Genomic DNA, 20442 nt, shown 5'->3' with positions numbered 1-20442 from the left:
GCTATTTTTTGGTTGCAGCCGTCATTGTTGTTTGGCGGGTCCGGGCTGGGGATTCCAACCCGCCACCTTAGGTGTATGTGGCTAGCGCCTTAGCCGGTTGAGCTATAGGCGCCGAGCCAAGAGGTAGTTCTTGATCCCCTAGTATTGAGGTGCTATTGCTTCAGAATCCCTTGGGGTGTTTGGTAAAAATGTAGTTTTTTAAGTCTTATCATTAGAGATTCTAAATCAATAGCTTGGGATAGAAGCTAAGAAATTCAAATTTCTGCCAAATATCCCAGATGACTTTGATCTAAATGAAACATGAACTACACTTTGAGAAATAAAATGCTTCATTTAAAAAAAAAAAGCAAAATTAACAAAATCCTAACCTGGATGGAATTGAAACACCTTCTTCTTAGTATCACAAGAATGGAAAAGCAAGTATCCAATGTACTCAATACTAATATGAAGCGAGCAGATGAACTAATACATGCCCACACAAGAGAAAAACTCAATTCAATTCAAGGTGGAAGGGAGGGGAGAGGAAGGGAAGGAGAGGGGGAGGAGAGGGAGGGTAGGTATGCTTCTACCTAATGGGAACAATGTAAGGGTTTATGGCATACCTCCCGGTGCAGGACACAACTACAACAGGGACTTTACCTAACATATGCAAACACTGTAATCTAACCTTTGTACCCTCATATTAATAGGAAGTTTAAAAAAAATTTTTTTAAATCCCAGTAGCACAGGGAAAAGAATATACTTTCAGATTTGATTAGTCTGTGAAATGGCTAAGAAATCTTACTTCTGCAGAAAAAAAGTTGAAGTAGTTTTCCTCAAAATTCACATCACTAACATATCTCTCTGTGCTAGGCTCAGGGACTGACAGTCTAAGGAGACTTGGTACAAATCCACTCTTCTTTCTTCTCAGGAAGCCTTAGTGAGCACCCCTGTGTTTTATTGCTTGCTAACTGCCAACAACTGGTAAGTATTCCCTCGGGCAGTTGCTAGCTGGGAAATCTTTGTGCTCACTTGTAATAGTCAAGTAGCAGAGGACATTCATACTGTAAATGAGGCTAAGAGGAAAAGCACAAGTGACTGCCTATCTCGGGCTCCTAAAAGCATGAGACAAAGAAAACAGGGAGGCAGCCATCAGATACCTCTCGAGCCGCAACAGAGAGGAGAGTGCTCATTACTGCCAGGACTTCACTGATGTTCATGCCGGCCAGGTCATTTTTCTCAGGTAAAAGGAGAAGGCCGCTTGGATCCTTATCGCTGAAAGAACACAGACTAGTCATGACCACTGGCTTCAGAAAAGGGACTTTTATGCTTTCTATCTTACAAGGTTCCCAAAAAGAACTCAGAAAGATTTCATGGTCAATTCTACAGGCCATGGTCCCAGCCAGGACCATGCCACTATCTGTTCATAAACATGTCTTCCCATAGTACAAACTCATAAATCCACATTGCATGAATGAATCACATTAGGCACCAATATGAAATATACCTAATCTCATGACTGTTAATTTAATAATCCAGGCTAAATATTCCCGGTGTCTCCAAATACTCTTCACATGACAGCCCAAGGGTCTTTCATCACTGCTGCTGCTTGATTCTAAATGCATTTTACACAGATAGCCCTCCAAGTCTGGATTCCATACCAGGTAAAGCCTGACTGGCAGGCAGTTGCTCGGGCTATTAGTTATCTCCCTCCTTTAAAAGTTTATATCTCTAGTAATGCAGCCTGCAGGCCCACTCACTTCTTTGATAATCAAAACACAAAAATTCTCAAGTTCTCCCTTCCCAGAACATTTCCTTCTGCAAACTACCATTCTGTGCTTTTGTAGTTAGTTTTAATGTATCTGGGTTTGTAGATACAGATATAGTATAGGAACTCAAACTCCAGCTTTAGCTTAGGTCTTTAAAAATCACTTAGAAACTGAAGTGTTCAAAAAGAACCTCAATAGGTTCAACTTTAAACTGTCTTATGATGACTGGGACTTGGGTTAAGCTGTCAACAAGTTTATCATTTAACTACTATTTTGGTAACTCTTGTGCCTGGTGATGAGAAAAACGTAGCTTTCTGAGTAGAGGAAATTTCTACTCTAAAAGCACACAAAAGGAAGGGATGGCCAAAGAAAACAACTTTGAAAAGATATGAAATATTTGACAACTGAAAAGAATACAAACTTACCTAAAATATGTGCATAGTGACCGGAAAGTGAGCTGCAGGGACTGCTTGTGCTCCTGCTCAGTGACATTTTTCTAAAAAACCAGAAACTGTACATTTAGCAAATCAACTCCATAATGTTCCAGAGACTTAGAGAAGCATGAAATAACACTACCCAATGTTCCTAGTATGAGGGAAGCCAAGGATAGCAAACCGCCTCACAGTGCCCAACTGAAATCTGATCTAGAGCTGTTAGAGGACAGAACCCACCATCTCAACAGAAGATGGCAACGAGTACGCCATTCACTGTCAAAGTTAACATCATCAAGATATCGCACCATTCCAAGATCAAAAGGCAAGGACACAGTACATTTCAGGTGAACTTTCTGCTTTTAAATAAAAAGGATCAAAGCTTTCGCTTGTTCTGTAGGTTTACAGTTTATGGTGACAGTTATAGGTATCACATCTTGATGGAGAGAGAACTACTTAGCACTGCAAAAAATTGGGAGCAGGCTGGGCACAGTGGCTCATGCCTATAATCCTAACACTCTGTGAGGCCATGGCAGGTGGACTGCTTGAGCTCAGGAGTTTGAGACCAGCCTGAGTAAGACCAAGACCCTGTCTCTACTAAAAACAGAAAAACGAACTGGGCATGGTGGCACATGCCTGTAGTCCTAGCTACTCAGGAGGCTGAGGCAGGAGGATCACTGGAGCCCAGGAGTTTGAGGTTGCTATGAGCTATGATCCCACAGCATTCTATCTACAGCCAACAGAGTGACACTGTCTCAAAAAAAAAAAAAGAAAGAAAGAAAAAAAGGCTAGCAGTGCTGTTCAATTTATCAGCATAAGAAGGAAAAATACAACTCTTCTCACTGCTATCAGAATGGGTAGGCAAAGGGAAAGTGACTGAATTGCTCTGCTAATAGATACCAATGTCATTCAAGTTATTTGTCCTCTTTCTACTTTTCAGTGTGGGACACATGCTAGCAAAATGATCACTTGCAGCAAACAAGTAGGACAAAGCCCCACAAACAGTCCAGTGGGTCAGGTCAGCTGATGCTGTCAAAGGTTTTATAATTCACAATGTAAGAAGCGATTCCTCAAGCTGACACGCAAATTTTATATATAGCTGAAACATAAAGATTCTTCCTCCTCCCTTCCTCAATCATTTTACTTCTACATGATTCTCCTGTAAATGCCTCCTGCAGATGGAATCATTTTTTCCTTGTGGAAGATGTTTATAGCCCTTTGCTAGCAAGGACCACGTTTTATGCTTTTTTATTCCCTCTTTTATTTCTATAGACCTTTATGCATCCCGGCTGTTACATACAGAAATGCCTTTTCAAAATATATCTAGTTCTCTTTGTCAATTTCTTTTTAGTAATTCTATTCATGCTTATCGACGTAGCCAATAAAAATAACCTGAAATCTTATCATCTGCAGATAATTATTATTTATTTTATTCTTTCCAACTATTATTTTTTAAATTTCTCTTCCATGTCCTACAGCACCGGCTAGGCCCTCCAATTCAATATCAAAGAGAAGCTGTGACAGTGTGCATGCATCCTTGCCTTATTCTGGATTTTGAAAGGAATGCTGCTAGTGATCCACCATCAAATATGTTTATTACATGTTTCAGGTACACGCCGTATACCAGATTAAGGAAGTTTCCTTCTATTTTGAGTTTGCTAATGGTTTTGTTGTTTTAATCATCATCAGAATATAATCTTTGTTTTTTTTTTTTTTGAGACAGAGTCTCATTTTGTCGCCCTTCGTAGAGTGCTGTGGCATCACAGCTCACAGCAACCTCCAACTCTTTGGGGCTTAAGTAATTCTCATGCCTCAGCCTCCCAAGTAGCTAGGACTACAGGTGCCTGCTGCAACACCTGGCTATTTTTTGTTGCAGTTGCCACTGCTGTTTTAGCTGGCTGGGACTGGGTTTGAACCCACTACCCTTGGCATATGGGACCTGGACCCTACCGTCTGAGCCACAGGCGTCGCCCAGAATCTAATCTTATTAAAAATTTTTCTGAGGGCCAGGGGCAGTGGCCCACACCTGCAATCCGAAGGCACTTTTGGAGGCTGAAATGGGTGGATCATTTGAGTTCACGAGTTCAAGACCAGCCTGAGCAAGAGTGAGACCCCATCTCTAAAAAATAGCTGGGCATGGTAGTGCGCCTCTGGCTCAAGGAGTAGGGCGCCAGCCCCATATACCAGAGGTGGTAGGTTCAAACCTGGCCCCAGCCAAAAACTGCAAACAAAACAAAGAATAGCTGGGTGTTGTGGTGGGCACCTGTAGTCCCAGCTACTTGGGAGGCTGAGGCAAGAGGATTGCTTGAGCCTAAGTGTTTGAGGTTGCTGTGAGCTATGATGCCATAGCACTCTACTGGGGGTAAGAAAGTGAGACTCTTGTCTAAAAAAAAAAAAAAATTTTTTTTTCTTGCATTTAGAGATAAAATTTTTTTCCTTTATGATTTCATTTACTGATATTCTAACGTTAAACCATCATTGCATTTCTTGGGTAACTGCAGCTTGGTTATAATTTTGTTTATATATTGTTGGATTGGTTAATTAACATTTCATTAAGATTTGTCTATGTCCATAAGCAAAATTTTGCTTCTTTGCAACCTCTTAACTAATTTATCACCATAGTTTACTTATGTTTCCCTGTGTTTTACTTTCATTGCAACACAGGAACATAGTTTCCTTACCTAGATATTTTGGGTATGACCTAGAAAAAGGAATATTTTTCTGTTTCAACTTATCATTAATATATTTTTTTCATGTATCATACTCATTTTCATATAGAAATCCTTCTCTTAAAATTAGAAACCTGGATCTGTGTACAAAATATTCCTTTTGGTAACATAATGCTTATACATACTGAAAGCATTTTTTGCCCTCAGTACTAATGTCTGAAAAACATGGAGAAGGTGTCTAGGAGGGTGAAATGAAAAGAACCAGCTGAAGATTAAAATGTGGTTGTATTATCTTTATAGATATATTCTGAAATATTTAAAAATAAAATACATCAGGGATTTACTTTGAACTAATGCTGGGCATGCGGGAAGGAGGGATGAGTAAATGAGGTATATTATAGATGAAACCAGATTAGTTGTTTATAATTGTTCAAGCTAGCTAAAGGGTATATCTGAGATATCAGGAGATTCATTATACTATTTAGTCTACTTTTTAACAAAAAGTTAAAATTTTAAAAGGAAACTTTAATTGTAGACTAGTCATAAAAGAGACTATACTGCTACGAAAGGTTATGAAACACAGATTGGGATGATTTGTCACCCCCCACCTTAAGTACACTGCCATATCTGTGTGTCCCTCACAAAGTTATGCATATAGGACTAATAAATATCTGGGAAATTAAAACTGACAATATATTCCTAGAAAACATTGTACCCTCATATTAATTTGAATAAAGTTTAAAACATAAAAAATAAATTATCCTAGAATTGTTAATATTAGGTATCTAAAAATCTAAAAGACCATGTTAAATATATATGAATGTATATATATATTCCTAGAAAACAAAGACTAATAAATTTCATACTCATAGACTTCAGAAATAGAATCCAGATTTTTAGTAAATAGTTACCATCATGGTGAAGAGATGGTTTCGCCGGGTCTGTCGATCAGGAAAGAAGATGGCAGCCCCACTGAGAAGGGTATTCCTAACTTCTTGTTTTAGTATCTCCATGGTCACAGAGTCTCCATCCACCCTATCTACCACTGATAAAAATAAACAATGGAATCAGCTTTAATATATTCCAGCTATTCACTTACGATATATATCTGCTATAATTAGCCCATGAACTCACTACTCTATAGTTAATACTAGGGCAAAAAATACTTCTGTCCAGGTTAGGCAGTATAAGCAAATTACTGTTTGTCTACACTAATTTTTATTTCATTACTTCCCTATCTTTTTGAGACACAGCTTAGCAAAAACTTAAAAATCACTTCAGGATTTGATATGTTTCATCCTAAATTTATGACTACAATCTCTCCCCCCAAATCTATCTGTCTCATCCCTGTATCTTAGCTGACACTAATGCCCAACAGTGTGACCATGATTCTTCTTAATGTAACACAGTTATGTATCTAAAGCCAGGAGGAAAAGAAGTCTGTTGATGAAGAAATAAATCCTGAACACAAACTAGTAATTCAAAAGAGCATTTCCCACAGTAGCAATCCTTTCCTGGTGTGGGTCATCACAGGACCTCCTCTTCTCTCAAAGCAAGAGGCCCTGCAGGCTACTAGTGCGTTAAAGAAAAAAAAAAACCCAATCCCTACCATCACACAAGTGTGTGTAGAGCTCCTTGGCAGCCGCTGCTCCTCTGGGGCTCGGAGTTGGAGCCTTTTCCCCCTCAGAAGCAGCCGCCACCTCTTCCTGCAGCACAGAGAAGCAGCTCTGCAGGAGCTGCAGGAGCAGGGTTTGAGCACAGATGCATTCTTCCCTCTGGCTACAGACGACAAGAAATGTCAGTGAGCAAAAGGCCAGCTGCTTTCACTCTCCAAAGCAACACAGGACTACAAAGGACCTTCCTCTATGCCTCAGGCTCATTGTAAAGAATGCCAAGAGAGCAGAAGAAGAGAGGAATGAAAAGAACATCATCTGAAAACACAGTGCCTGTCTAACTCTGCCCATTGTGGGGAAGGAAACTCAGTTCTAGTCCTGCTTATTCAGCTGTAAAATGAGGAAGGACTATAAAGCTGGAGCTTATCACTAAACTGAGTATTTTATAGCAACATGAACTGCTGTTTTCAACAACAACCAAATATTTCAAATCAGGATACAGGAAATAAAAAATTTTGAATAGCAAAACTCAGTGTTTTCTGTTTTGTTTATATGATTATCACCTTATAACAAATTCTGACCTACTTTTGCTTTAATTTGCTGTAAAAATTCCAGAAGATCTGCAAATCAAGACCCGCGAAGTCCAGAAAAGATTTATATTTTAGGCCACTTTCCTTCTGCTGCACCTAAAAAATTATAAAGGCCAGAAAAAAAATAAAATTGAAAAATGCACTTAGAGAAATAACATAATGCCCATTTGCCTCTGATTGTTAAAGGGGCTCTACATAGGTGAAATTCCGCATTACTGATGCTTATTGGGTTTTTTTAAAGCGTACTCGTAACTACTAAAAAGTTTATCAACAACTAGTTCTGATTTGAAATTTTCTAAAATGTGTGTGCATGTGTATAGGTATATATGTATGTAAGTGTATATATACACATAATCCCCCTCACACTTGCAGACAAATCCACGAAGGCTCCTGACTTCATGACACAGTCAAAGTGCCTTCAAGCAGAATGCAGGTCAAGAGAGAAAACGGTTCTACACCCATGAAAGGGCTCCCCGGCCCTGAGGCTCCAGGGGAGGCTGTAAGAATCTTTCTTTGAGTGAGTTGTCATTGGGTTTTATTAGTGACAATAAAAGTCAGTATCAAAACAAAAATAATCCAATTCTGACATTATTTTAATACTTTTAGTAAATAACTAGAGTCACCTAGACTTCAGGAATAATTTTCCTAGGACTTGAAGAAGATATAAATGCCATGAACTTGCTTAGTTTGTTTCCCCATGGCAACTGCTACCAGCAATCTTTAAAATATGTCTATAAGTCTACTCCAGGAAGCTTCCCAATGATGGCCACAAGCCACTTAATCCTTTGCTGACTGATGCCATAAATGTCCAACACCTTGCTTTCCTTGGCCACTTACGGTCCTCACAGAAGCATCATGCCTCTCATACTCATTCACACTGCATGGCTTCAGCAAGGCCAGGTTTCACTGGCTGGTGTTCATTTCTTCTACCACTGTCTTTCATTTCTCTTAAAGAAATGTGGTGTAACAACCAAGGAAACCCTACCAGGTCATGGGCAAGCTGCTGGATGAACTGAAGGGTCTTGAGAAGCAGTGTGGCCCCACAGACACTCTCCTCCGAATCCTTTCTGCAGTGGACACAGATAGCACTCTGCTCTGCATCTGCTCTTGCAGGCCGGAGGTAGCCACTGATGCTCAAGCCTTGCACGCCCAAGCGCTCTGCTGACTCCTGGCGGGTGCAGAGGAACTTCACCATCAAATACTAGAAAGGATAAGAGAAGGATTCAGAATCTCTAACTACTGACAAAAGGGAGAAAAAGGTCTTTCTGGGAAGGTCTTCCTAGGATTTTAAAAATGTGTTAGGTACCACTATACTCAGGACTAGAGACATAAAATGTAAGTTCAGCCTCTATAATAAAAAGAAGAAAAAGACAATGTAAGTATTGAATGAGGTCAGGTTTTGGTGAAGATCAAAATAAGGGAAACAGCATCATTATTCTCTCTCCAAGGCAAGCACAGAAAAGACATGATAAATAAGAGAGGTAAATTTGCTTTGTGATAATCACTTTCAAACAAAAATCAGGGTTTGGTGCCTGTGGCTCAAGTGGCTAAGGGGCCAGCCACATACACCTGAGCTGGCGGGTTTGAATCTAGCCCAGGCCCGTCAAACAATGATGGCTGCAACCAAAAAATAGCCAGGCATTGTGGTGGGCACCTGTAGTCCCAGCTAATTGGGAGATGGAGGCAGGAGATTCGCTTGAGCCCAGAAGTTGGAGGTTGCTGTGAGCTGTGACGCCACGGCACTCTACCCAGGGCAACAGCTTGAGGCTCTGTCTCAAAAAAAAAAAAAATCAGATATATGGGCTCAGCACCCATAGCTCAGTGTTAGGGCATTGGCCACATGCACCAGGGTTGGTGGGTTCAAACTCAGCCTGGGCCTCGTAAACAACGAGGACAACAACAACAAAAAATAGCTTTGCGTTGTGGTGGGCACCTATAGTCCCAGCTACTTGGGAGGCTGAGGCAAAGAATTGCTTGAGCCCAAGAGTTTAAGGTTGCTGTAAGCTGTGATGCTACGGCACTCTACTGAGGGGGACATAATGAGACTCTGTCTCAAAAAAAAAAAAAAAATCAGATATACGATAAAAACAGTGAATGCCCTAAGGAATCATCTCAAAGTCCCCAAGTGATATATACAACCTATGTGCTGGGAACCTAGGAAAACAGTCTTGTCCACTCAAAGCTAAGGCCACTTCAATGTCAAACTTCTGTGCAAACTATCTGCTTTGTTAAGGGCCTTTCAGAATCCACACTCGACTGCTTAAATATTTACTGAGCACCTACTATGTATATGCTTTAAAGATAGTTCTTATTTAACTCTAAGATTTTCACTAGAAGTTTAGGAAAAAATATGTAGCCAGATAACTATTTCTTCCATAGCTACGGAAACACGAAACTCTTGCATTTATGCCTGTGTTCTCACCATTCCCTCAGCCCAAGATGCCCTTCTCCATTCATCTTAGCCTGGCTCCAACACTTAGCATCACATCACCTTTCTTGGGATACCTTCCTTAGTGAATTCTAGGATGGGTTAGATATTTTGCCTCGGGGCTATGACAGCCCCCTGTATCTCCCTTTATCACTGTTCACATCACAGTGTCTCATGCATCTGTCTCTCCCTCAGCTATAAACTCCTTGAAGGTCCATGCACCGCTAAGTTTCCAGAGCTGCCACAGGGCTGGTACACAACTGCCATTCAGTAAATGCTCACAGAATAAAAGGAGGGGTGTGGGCAAACACATGAGGCCACAACTCACTAATGCTTACTTTGGCAACTCTGCACTGTTGCAACTTGACATCTGCTTCATCCCACTCTTCTTCCAGCTCAAACCAGCCAATAGGATCATCCTCTCCAAGGTCATCAGACGAGCAACCAATCCTGTAAACACAAGGGTAATCACAAAACATTTTCCTATTTCTAAACTTCTCACGAGTCTCACAAAAAAGGCATCATCTAAGTGGGATTTAACTTGTATCTACAGCCTATTAAGTATCTATGGCCTATGAACAATTAAGAGCTGGCTCCTGGTACATCCCTGAACATGAGACTTAGTGGTGATTTTCCCTCCATTTCTCAGCCTCTTTATCTGTGAATTAGTAACTGTATCAGCCCCCAACACAATCTGAGAACTAAGGAGAAAGGTAATTCTCTCAATAAAAGAATGAGAGAAACAAAAACAAAAACAAAAAAAAACAAAGAATGAGAGAAAAAGTCAGGCGTCTTAGATGAGATACTCAGGAGGGAAGTACCATGTAGCAGCTGGGGTGTACTTCCACAAAGAAAGAAAGCAGACACACCGGTGGCAGTGGCTCACACCTGTAATCCTAGCACTCTTGAGAGTCCAAGGTGGGAGGACTGCTTTAAGTCAGGAGTTTGAGATCAGCCTGAACAAGTGTGAGACCCCAGCTCCACAAAAAGTAGAACAGTCAGCTGGGCATGGTGTTGCATGCCTGTAGTACCAGCTACTCAGCAGGCTGAGGCAGGAGGATCCCTTGAGCCCAAGAGTTTGAGGCTGTTGTGTGCTAGGCTGATGCCACTGCACTCTGGCCTGGGAAACACAGCAAGACTCTGCCAGAAAGGAAAAGGAAATGGAAAGGTACAAAGGAGAGGCATATTCTGTTTTGTTTCCCTAGGTCTGGCTAATGTGTATATGATCAGCCTGAGGCATGGGCCTCTTGCAACAAATGAAAAATAAAAGCCTGGAAACTTTCAGACCCTGAGCTACAAAAACCCAAAAACTCCAGCTTTCCTAGGCCTCAGTGTTCTTTCCTATTCCTTATGAAGTCCTTTTAGAAAATCATTCTAGCCTTGAGGCTGAAGAAACACAACCCTATGCCACTTTCTTTTAAAATTTGGTTACTTAGGCTCGGCACCCATAGCTCAGTAAGTAGGGCACTGGTCACATACACCAAGGCTGGTGGGTTCAAACCCAGCCAGGGCCAGCTAAACAACAATGACAATTGCAGCAACAAAAAAATAACCAGGCGTGGTGGTGGGCACCTGTAGTCCCAGCTACTTGGGAGGCTGAGGCAAGAGAATCGCTTGAGCCCAACAGTTTGAGGTTGTTCTGAGCTGTGACGCCATAGCACTCTACCGCAAAAAAAAGGTTACTTAAATAATGCTACTTCCTTTTCAGGAATGAAATAATTAAGAAGAAAACATAAATACATAATAAATAAAAAAGGAGGAGGAAAAGGGCAATCCTTTTAAATAAAATTCTTAATACTATCCTGGGCAATGCCTGTGGCGCCAGCCCCATATACCTAGGTGGTGGGTTCAAACCCAGCCCCAGCCAAATTGCAACAAAAAAATCGCAGGGTGTTATGGCAGGCGCCTATAGTCCCAGCTACTCAGGAGGCTGAGGCAAGTGAATCACCTGAGCCCAGGAGTTGCAGGTTGCTGTGAGCTGTGTGATGCCATGGCACTCTACCAAGGGGGATGAAGTGAGACTCTGTCTTTACAAACAAAACAAAACAAACCTTAATACTATCCAGCCTTGACACAGATACCAAATTAGTAACACGGGAGTATTCTGTATGGATGAGATTAAAAAACATAAGGAATTATGGCAAGAAGAGGAAAAAGATAATCTAAGTAAGTTTTGTACGTGTAACAGAGAGGAAAAAATGTTCTCTTCTTTTTTTTTTTGAGACAGAACCTCAAGCTGTCCCCCTGAGTAGAGTGCCGTGGCATCACAGCTCACAGCAACCTCCAACTCCTGGGCTCAAGCGAGTCTCCTATCTCCGCCTCCCAAGTAGCTGGGACCACAGGCGCCTGCCACAACGCCCAGCTATTTTTTGGTTGCAGCCATCATTGTTGTTTGGCGGGCCTGGGCTGGACTCAAACCTGCCACCTTAGGTGTATGTGGCTAGCGCCTTAGCCGCGTGAGCCACAGGCGCCGAGCCAAAAATGTTCTCTTCTTAACATAAACCTTAAAGCTTTTGTGATACGGTTAACCCTAATAGAAAAGCTGGAATTCTCCTTAACCCAAAGGCATGGCAGTGAATTTCATCAATAGTGTATGTGGGAGGATTTTTTAATCTATTCTTTGGGAGTTGTCAAGGAAACCTTTGGAGATATAGACCTTACGGGGTGCTAGATATCAGAAAATAGCAAGCTTGCTCACCATGCCCTGCCATATAGTAGGCAGGAAGGAGAAGGGAGAGTTGAATGCTGGTTCTCTCAAGTAGGCACAGCACTGACCAGTTGACCCTGGAGCATGCTGACTGCCCAATGCCTGACCATAGGCATATGGCAAAAAAAGAAAGGCAAGATGCATGTATATCAAAGTTTTGATTTCCAAACTGGGAGAGGGACTGATATTATGTAGGCCAACTAAATCAGGATTTAAGATTAGTTTAGGCTAGAACAAGAACTAAAAATCATTAAGGGAGTAATGAATAGGACTGTATTTAGGTTTTTATTTTTTTTAAAACACCCTAAAAAAAAAAATTCATAAGAAAAACTTTGTTTAACAGCATGTTTAGGGGAAAAGATGATGCATTTTAATATGTCCCAAGAGTGGCTGCTTAAATTCAAGTGTCATCTCTAGCTATTACTAAAAAGAAAAGTGTTTTCAAAGTGTTGAAAAAGGCATACATGGGTTTGGCGCCTGTAGCACAGTGGTTGGTTCCAGCCACATACACTGAGGGTGGCAGGTTCAAACCTGGCCCGGGCCAGCTAAACAATGACAACTGCAACAAAAAATAGCTGGGTGTTATGGCAGGCGCCTGTAGTCCCAGCTACTTGGGAGGCTGAGGCAAGAGAATCACTTAAGCCCAAGAGTTTGAGGTTGCTGTGAGCTGTGACGCCATAGAACTTTACTGAGGGCAACATAATGAGGAAAAAGCATACTTGGAGTGAAATGAAGTGACTGACACCCACATAGTTTGGAAGGCTGTAGCAGAAGGATGGCTGGGACCAGGAGTTTAAGACCAGCCTGGGCAATATACTGACACTCTGTTTTTATAATGAAATAGAAAAATAGTTATGGGCTGTGTCTGTAGACCCAGCTACTGGACTGAGGTAAGAGGAGTGCTTGAGCCCAGGAATTCAAGGAGACAGTGAGCTAGTGATTATACCACTATACTCCAACTTGGGTGAGAGAGAAGACCCCTAGACCCTTAAAAGAAAAGAGAAGGGCATATATGGGCCAGAGATAGTGGCCCATCCCTACAATTCCAGCACTTTGGGAGGCGCAAGTGGGAGGATCACTTGAGGCAAGGAGTTCAAGACCTTCCCAGGCAACACAGAAAGACTATGCCTCTACAAAACATTAAAAAATAAAAATAAAAAGATGTGTAATGGAAGGGGGAGATTTAGGAGTGAGGGACATTTGTTCCAATTCATTTCGGGGGTAAAATGAAGATCCCTGAGTAGAAATCACAAATGTAGATTTCCAGCAAACATATTCTAATTAGGCACGTGCCTTGGTATGCAGTGAGTTTGCCACTGTGAAGAGTATTCTAGAGAGGTTGAACAATCATTCGTCAAGGATGCTGCCAAAAAAATTCCAGCACAGAGATGGAATTATTTGGCTCAGTGCCCATAGCACAGTGGTTACAGCACCAGCAACATGCACCAAGGCTAGCGGGTTCGAACCCAGCCCAGGCCAGCTAAATAACGGCAACTGCAACAAAAAAATAGCCGGGCATTGTGGTGGGTACCTGCAGTCCTAGCTACTTGGGGGGCTGAGGCAAAAGAATGGCTGAAGCCCAAGAGTTGGAGGTGAGCTACGATGCCACAGCACTCTACTGAGGGTGACATAGTAAGACTCTGTCTCAAAAAAAAAAAAACGAGAGAGATGGAATTATTTTAGTTTTTTGCTATTTGAAGTGTAGGCCATGAACCAGCAGCATCAGAGTCACCTGGGAGACAGTTAGAAATAAAAATCCCAAGCCCCAGCTGGGCACCTGTAGCACAGTGGTTAAGCTATCAGCCACATACACCAAGGGTGGCGGGTTTGAGCCCAGCCCAGGCCAGCTAAACAACAATGACAACTGCAACAAAAAAACAGCTGGGTGTTGTGGCGGGTGCCTGTAGTCCCAGCTACTTGGGAGGCTGAGGCAAGAGAATTGCTTAAGCCCAAGAGTTGGAGGTTGCTGTGAGCTGTGATGCCACAGCATTCTACTGAGGGCAACAAAGTAAGACTCTGTCTCAAAAAAAAAAAAAAAAAAAAAAAATCCCAAGCCCCACCTGGAACTAACTACTGAATTGGAATCTGCATTTTCACATGGTGATTCATAGGCATATGGAAGTGTGAGTGGCACTACACTAGATGCCACTTACAGGCTTCTACTAACTTTAGCACTCCATTACCTGAGACATGCAGCAGTATAGACTGCAAATCTAGGGTTCAGTTCCCTGGTGGCAGTTAAGAGAGGCAATAGCACCAATGACCTCTGTGACTACATACAACAGATCCACTTTTAGACTTTATCTTACTGATGTCTGAGTAACATCTGATGCTGCTGCCTATTCCCTACTTCTTCAAACACTATTTAACCTTGTCTTTATCAAGACATAGCCCTCATTTTCCTAACACTTCTCTGAGTTTTTTTCTTTTGCCCCTTCAATGCTGATAACTTTCCTCATGTTGACCTAAGTTCTCTCCCTTTCTGAGTCCACACACTCTTCCCAAATGATCTATTTCCACATTTTGTATTATCATGTAAATATCTGTCATAGCTGTACCTTCTGTACCTTCCAGACTCCTGACCTATTTACCCAACTGGTATTGGATATTCCAAAGGCTTCCTAGAACTCCAAATTCAAAAGGACCAAAACTAGGCTGGGCATGGTAGCTCACGCCTATAATCCTAGTACTCTGGGAGGCTGAGACAGGTGGATTGCCTGAGCTCACTGGTTCAAGACCAGCCTGAGCTAGAGTAAGACTACATCTCTAAAAATAGCATGGTGTTGTGGTGGGTGACTGTAGTCCCAGCTTCTTGGGAAGCTGAAACAAGAGAATCCCTTGAGCCAAGAGCATGAGGTTGCTGAGAGCTGTGACACTGCACCCCTATGGAGGGTGACAAAATGAAACTTTGTCTCAAAAAATAAAAGGACCAAAACTGAGTTCATCATCTTTCCCACACATCTGCTTTTCCTTGGGATATTTTCTATCCCAGAGAAGGTGCTACCAATTTCCCCACTTGCCCAGTTCAAATGCCAGGACTAATTACTCTCCAAGCTTTGCTCCCTCTCTTGCTCTACATTCAGGGCCAGTTGCTTCTACCTTCTACTTAGAAGGTAGTTGGACCACACCTCTCCATCACTGCTGCTGCTGCTCCAGTCAAGGTCACCAACCCTCTGGCTTCCTAGGTGACAGGGACAACTTCTTTCCATTCCACCTGCCTCTAGCCTTACTCTCCTCTAATCCATGTTACACATAGCACAACCCAGAGCAGTACTTCTAAAACATACATTGGATTTCCTTGCTTATCTTGAAAGTCCTCAACAATACAGACTGCCCTACTCCCTGCTGCCCATTCCCACACACATGATACTTTAAGGGTATTTTAAACTCTGAGACAGGAACAGATAGACTTTTAATGGTCTGGCCCTTGCCTGGTTCTCCAGCCTCACTGCAGCTATACTTCACCACACACTACACTTCAGCAACTCTGGAATCGTCAGTTCCCCAGATATGCTGGACTTCACCTCTGGGCCCCCATATCTGCCTCCTCTTTGCTTGGACACTTTCTTCCATGTCCAACCCCAATCAACTCTAACTCATCCTTCATAAACAATATAAAAACACTTGTTCTGGTGATCTGCTGTGAGCTCTCACAATGCCTCTTGTACACAGCATTCCTAACACTGGACACTGTGGAGTTTACTGTCTGTCCGCTGAGCTAAACAGTAAGCTCTATAAAGCAGGGATATGCCAATTTCTTCATTATATTATCTTCAGTGCCTAGCCTTGGGCCAGGCATATAGTAGGTGCTTAATAAATATTTTGGATAAAAGCAGCAATGGGAGGAGGGCAGTTGGTGCAGGTGTAAATTTCCCAGTACCTGGGTAACACTCAAGACTGAGACAGGCAATGTAATGTAACATTACCCAGCCATTGTGAAGATGCTTGTCCTTGGTCACAGAAGGGACTAACAGGCTTTGAAAAAATTAACACATACATCTTTAACATGCTGCAAGAAACCAATAAATGTGTGTAACCATTTAGTGGCATCTTTTGTACAAACACAAGGAAGACAACTCACCAATAAGAGAATGCATACATTCTTAGTAACTACAAAGATTTTTGTTCTGCTCCTTACCTGCTTTTTACAAACTGCCTGAACTCTTGAAGCTTCCATTTGTCATATTTTTCAAACCTTTTGAAGTGTTCTTCTGCATGAAATTTATCAGAAGATGAATTATAGGCAAATACCAACCCACACTGGGCACCAATGCCACCACGTCGAACCTGGAAACAAGAAATCAGGACAAAGTATATCAAAGGGGCAAAAGTTCTGTAGTTATTTTGTTTACAAATAATATGGTTATATTCAAACAGCCTAATGCAAACGCAAACCAATGAGACTGAGTGCGGTGGCTCACGCTGGTAATCCTAGCACTCTGGGAAGCCGAGACAGATAGATTACTTGAGCTCAGAAGTTCCAGACCAGCCTGAGCAAGAGCAAGACCCTGTCTCTACTAAAACTAGAAAAATTATCCTGGCATTTTGGTGGGCACCTATAGTCCCAGGTATTTGGGAGGCTGAGGCAAGAGAAGCGTGTGAGCCCAAGAGTTTGACGTTGCTGTGAGCCATCACAACATAGCACTCTATCCGGACAACAGAGTAAGACTGTCTCAGAAAACAAAATAAAATAATACAAAACCAATGAAATAATATTTCAAATACATAAAGTTTTGGAAAGGTAAGCAGCTTCATAAGAAATGTGCCTTAACTTTCTCATTCTTAAATTTATACTGCTCACAGACTATCCATCTTTGTGTCCCTGCCCTCTACTATAGGCCTGAAAGGGAGTAAATCATCATTAAATATTCAATGAAAATCCAATGAATGACATGGGCTTCTGAAATATCATCTTTTTATTTTAAGGGTAGTAACATTGCTTAAAGAAGGGAGCATGAGAATTACCATAATTCTGATCTGTGTAACTTGAAAGGCAGATTCAGTTCCTGTAGAAAAAATAGTACTTGCTCTGGTTTTTCCAGTCTCTGTAAGAAAACCTAAAAAAGGGAAAAAACTAAAGTTAGGATGAATGATTCACTCTTATAATCCTAAGAACTAAGATTAACAAAAACATATCATATCCTCTGAGGCAAGGGGCAACGTATCCATTTGGTACCTTCATGAAAATTAGAAAAAAAGGCCCCCTTCAGACAGATGCAACTCCACCAAAAAAACCTCTAAGGAAGCAGAGCATTGGCCAGGTACTACTGTCTCAGGGCACCCCTACAGGCAGTCCTGCTGGGAGTTAACAATAAAGAAATAAACATTTATAAAGACTGACTTCAATTAAAAGGGATAAAAGACAGGATAATCAATTATCTTCCTGGGCCATTCCTAAAACCATCACTGATGGTTGACAAGGCTGGAAAAGGTAAGCAGGCTTAGAGGCTGAAAAAGGGTATTAAATAGCTTGTAGAATACTCTGGCAGGAAAGATTGTGAAAGACTTTAAAATGGACAAAATAAAGACTACTGGAGGCTGGGTATAGTGGCTCACACCTGTAATCCTAGTACTCTGGGACACCGAGGCAGGCAGATTGCTTGAGGTCAGGGGTTTGAGACGAGCCTGAGCAAGAGTAAAACCCCACCTCTACTTAAAGCAAAACAAAATAAAAAACTCAACCATTTACTTTGAGTTTGAAGTTGCTGTGAGCTATGATTACCCCACTGCACTCTACCCAGGTGAGGGAGTGAGGAGTAAAACTCTGTCTCCAAAAAAAAAAAAACAACAACAAACTTCTGGGTTATCCTAGCTAACATACTCTGGATTATCTCCATCTTTTATTTTCTGTAAACTATTTCTGTAAACTATTTTCTGTATACTATTTCTGTAAACAAAACTATTACAATTTTGTAAGCTATAGAATATTAGTAGTAATGCAAATGATTCTTGTCCACATAAATAAGAACTGTATTCTGCAGAAATGTAGCTGATTATTCCTTATGAATACTGACCAACTTTTTATCTACTTGTAAGTTAATTTTAGCATTCCTATTGGTCTATGAGCAAAATAAAAAGTCTGACGTGGCTGGGTGCAGTGGCTCACACCTATAAACCTAGCACTCAGGGAGGCCAAGGTAGGAGGATCACTTGAACCCAGGAGTTCGAGATCAGACTGAGCAAGAAAACAGAAAAATTAGTTGGGCATTGTTGTGGGTTCCTATAGTCCTAAGCTACTCAGGAAGCTGAAGCAGAAGGATCACTTAAACCCCAGGAGTTTGAGGTAGTGCTATGAGCTATGATGATGCCATGGTGACAGGTTTGCTTTTTGTTGTTGTTGTTTTTGGTCTTTTTTTTTTTTTTTCCTGAGACAGAGTCTCACTCTGATGCCCTGGGTAGAGTGCCGTGGAGTCATAGCTCACAGCAACCTCAAATTCTTGAGCCTAAGCAATCCTCTTGCCTTAGCCTCCCAGGTAGCTTGGATTATAGGTATCTGCCAAAATGCCAGCTAATTTTTCTGTTTTTAGTAAAGATAGGGTCAGGGTGTTGCTCTTACTCAAACTGGCCTAGAACTCCTGAGCTCAAGCAATCCACCTGCCTCAGTATACTAGGATTACAGGCATGAGCCACTGTGCCCACCCCAATCACAGATTTAAAGGATTTAATAAATCTACCACTTCAGTTCCTATGGCAGGACCCAGTATTCTTTTAAAACATCAGACCAAGTGATAGTGGCTACCAGGAATGTTAGCCCTCCAGAGTGTCTGCATTCGAGTTCTCTGGGCATTCTGTGGGCACTGCAGTGGCTCTTGTCCCCTGGTGCTTACATGCAGCTAGGGAACTGGAGGTGTATTCATAAAAAAGGCTTTTACCCCCTGCAAAGGGGGGGAAAAATCACCTCCAAAGTCCAACAGCTCTGAGTGTATTTTCCTCCTGTCTGCCCCATCAGGCTCACTTTCTATGGTGGAGAAAGAGAAACCAACACCTCACCTGAGTCCCAAGGAACAGATAGAGACAGCCATGGAAAGACTGGCCAGGAGGAACACACCCATTCACATCCTAGCCTGAGCTTCTCAGAACCACAACAAAAGTAACAAATCCACAAACTAAAGCTAGATTTCAAAAATTCACTTAGCAGAGGAGGGGTAGAAGGTAGGAAGGAGAGCTGAGCAGGTAAAAGACAGAGAGAGTAAGAGTCTTCAAATCAGACTAGGCACAAGAGGTGGCAAATGTTCCTAACAGCTATAGAAAAACCTGTGGTGCTTTTAGACTTGGAACAGTGTTAAAAATCCGTATTCTGGTGTCAGAAGATTCTGCCTTACATTCTCTAGAGACAAAAAATCCAGTTCTTCAGAGAGTAAAAGGAAAATGAAGAGGGCCTTTGGCAGAATGCTCTTCCCTTTCCCGGGTGGGGGAGGAAACAGGGCAAAGAAGTGCCACCACCTCCTCCCAGCCCCATCTACTCGGGATGGCAGGTGACTCAGTAGCCTGCTGTGACCTTTACTGAGGCAGGAGAAAGAAGGAATGAAGAAAACTTCTCTGCAAAGGCTGAGTTGCTCAGGGAAGGAGGCAGAAATCCACCTTGTTCAAGGGTCCCCTGCTTACAAGGACCACCAAGGAGCAGAGGTGCAACCGTGTTTTCCTAGGTGTTCTTTCTTCATTGGTGCTGAGGGGATATAGAAAACTGAATGGATGAGAGGCAGCCACGAAGATGGTATGAGGCCCGCATGCTGTGAGGAAAGCCAAGGGGAAACAAAACCCTAAGCAAGACCATCCCCTTCTAGTATTTGATAACTGCTGGAACTGCTGTTCACCTCCCTTAGGGAATCAACAAGATTCTAAGTAGGATAATGACTAGAAAGCGGACACATGTAGGACACTAACCAGGTGGCCAACAAGATAGATAAGGAAAAGGCTCACAAATCCCCTTGGATGAGGAAAAGAGCCCATAGAAAAGCTGAAAAGCACATCAGCAATTATTCTCCTGGCATCAGGAATGTGTGGGGCTTCCTTCCAGACACTTTAAAGGCAAGATCAGATATACTGGGAAACACCCTTCTTCTTAAAGTAGGTTTTCAACAGTGAAAATGCTACTGATCTGCTGAGTTTCTTAATTCTTGAAGATGGCACAAAAGAAAGACATTCGAAACTTAAAAACCAATAAAAAGAGCAATTTTTTATATTCTTTTTTTTTTTTTTTTTTTTTTTTTTGAGACAGAGTCTACACATGACTCTTTCTGTTGCAATTGATTTCTA

At 41.9% G+C, this 20442-nt stretch overlaps 1 protein-coding gene across 1 annotated transcript in view; it reads right to left on the bottom strand.

Moving 5' to 3' along the window:
* The window catches only part of ZZEF1 (zinc finger ZZ-type and EF-hand domain containing 1), a 148937-nt gene that overhangs the window by 83772 nt on the left and 44723 nt on the right, over window positions 1-20442 (bottom strand). Inside the window, exons 10-18 of the mRNA XM_012810946.2 lie at window positions 17152-17243; window positions 16325-16473; window positions 9818-9929; window positions 8037-8252; window positions 7047-7147; window positions 6458-6627; window positions 5760-5893; window positions 2174-2244; window positions 1140-1254 (exon numbers count right to left, since the gene is read on the bottom strand). Coding sequence (XP_012666400.1) covers window positions 1140-1254; window positions 2174-2244; window positions 5760-5893; window positions 6458-6627; window positions 7047-7147; window positions 8037-8252; window positions 9818-9929; window positions 16325-16473; window positions 17152-17243 — 1160 coding nt within the window. The remainder of the gene's footprint in view (window positions 1-1139; window positions 1255-2173; window positions 2245-5759; window positions 5894-6457; window positions 6628-7046; window positions 7148-8036; window positions 8253-9817; window positions 9930-16324; window positions 16474-17151; window positions 17244-20442) is intronic.

The sequence above is a fragment of the Otolemur garnettii genome, unplaced genomic scaffold (genome assembly GCF_000181295.1).
Source record: "Otolemur garnettii isolate 467f Iridium unplaced genomic scaffold, OtoGar3 scaffold00145, whole genome shotgun sequence".
Classification (NCBI taxonomy): domain Eukaryota; kingdom Metazoa; phylum Chordata; class Mammalia; order Primates; family Galagidae; genus Otolemur; species Otolemur garnettii.
This window is presented reverse-complemented; position numbering and strand designations above follow the sequence as displayed.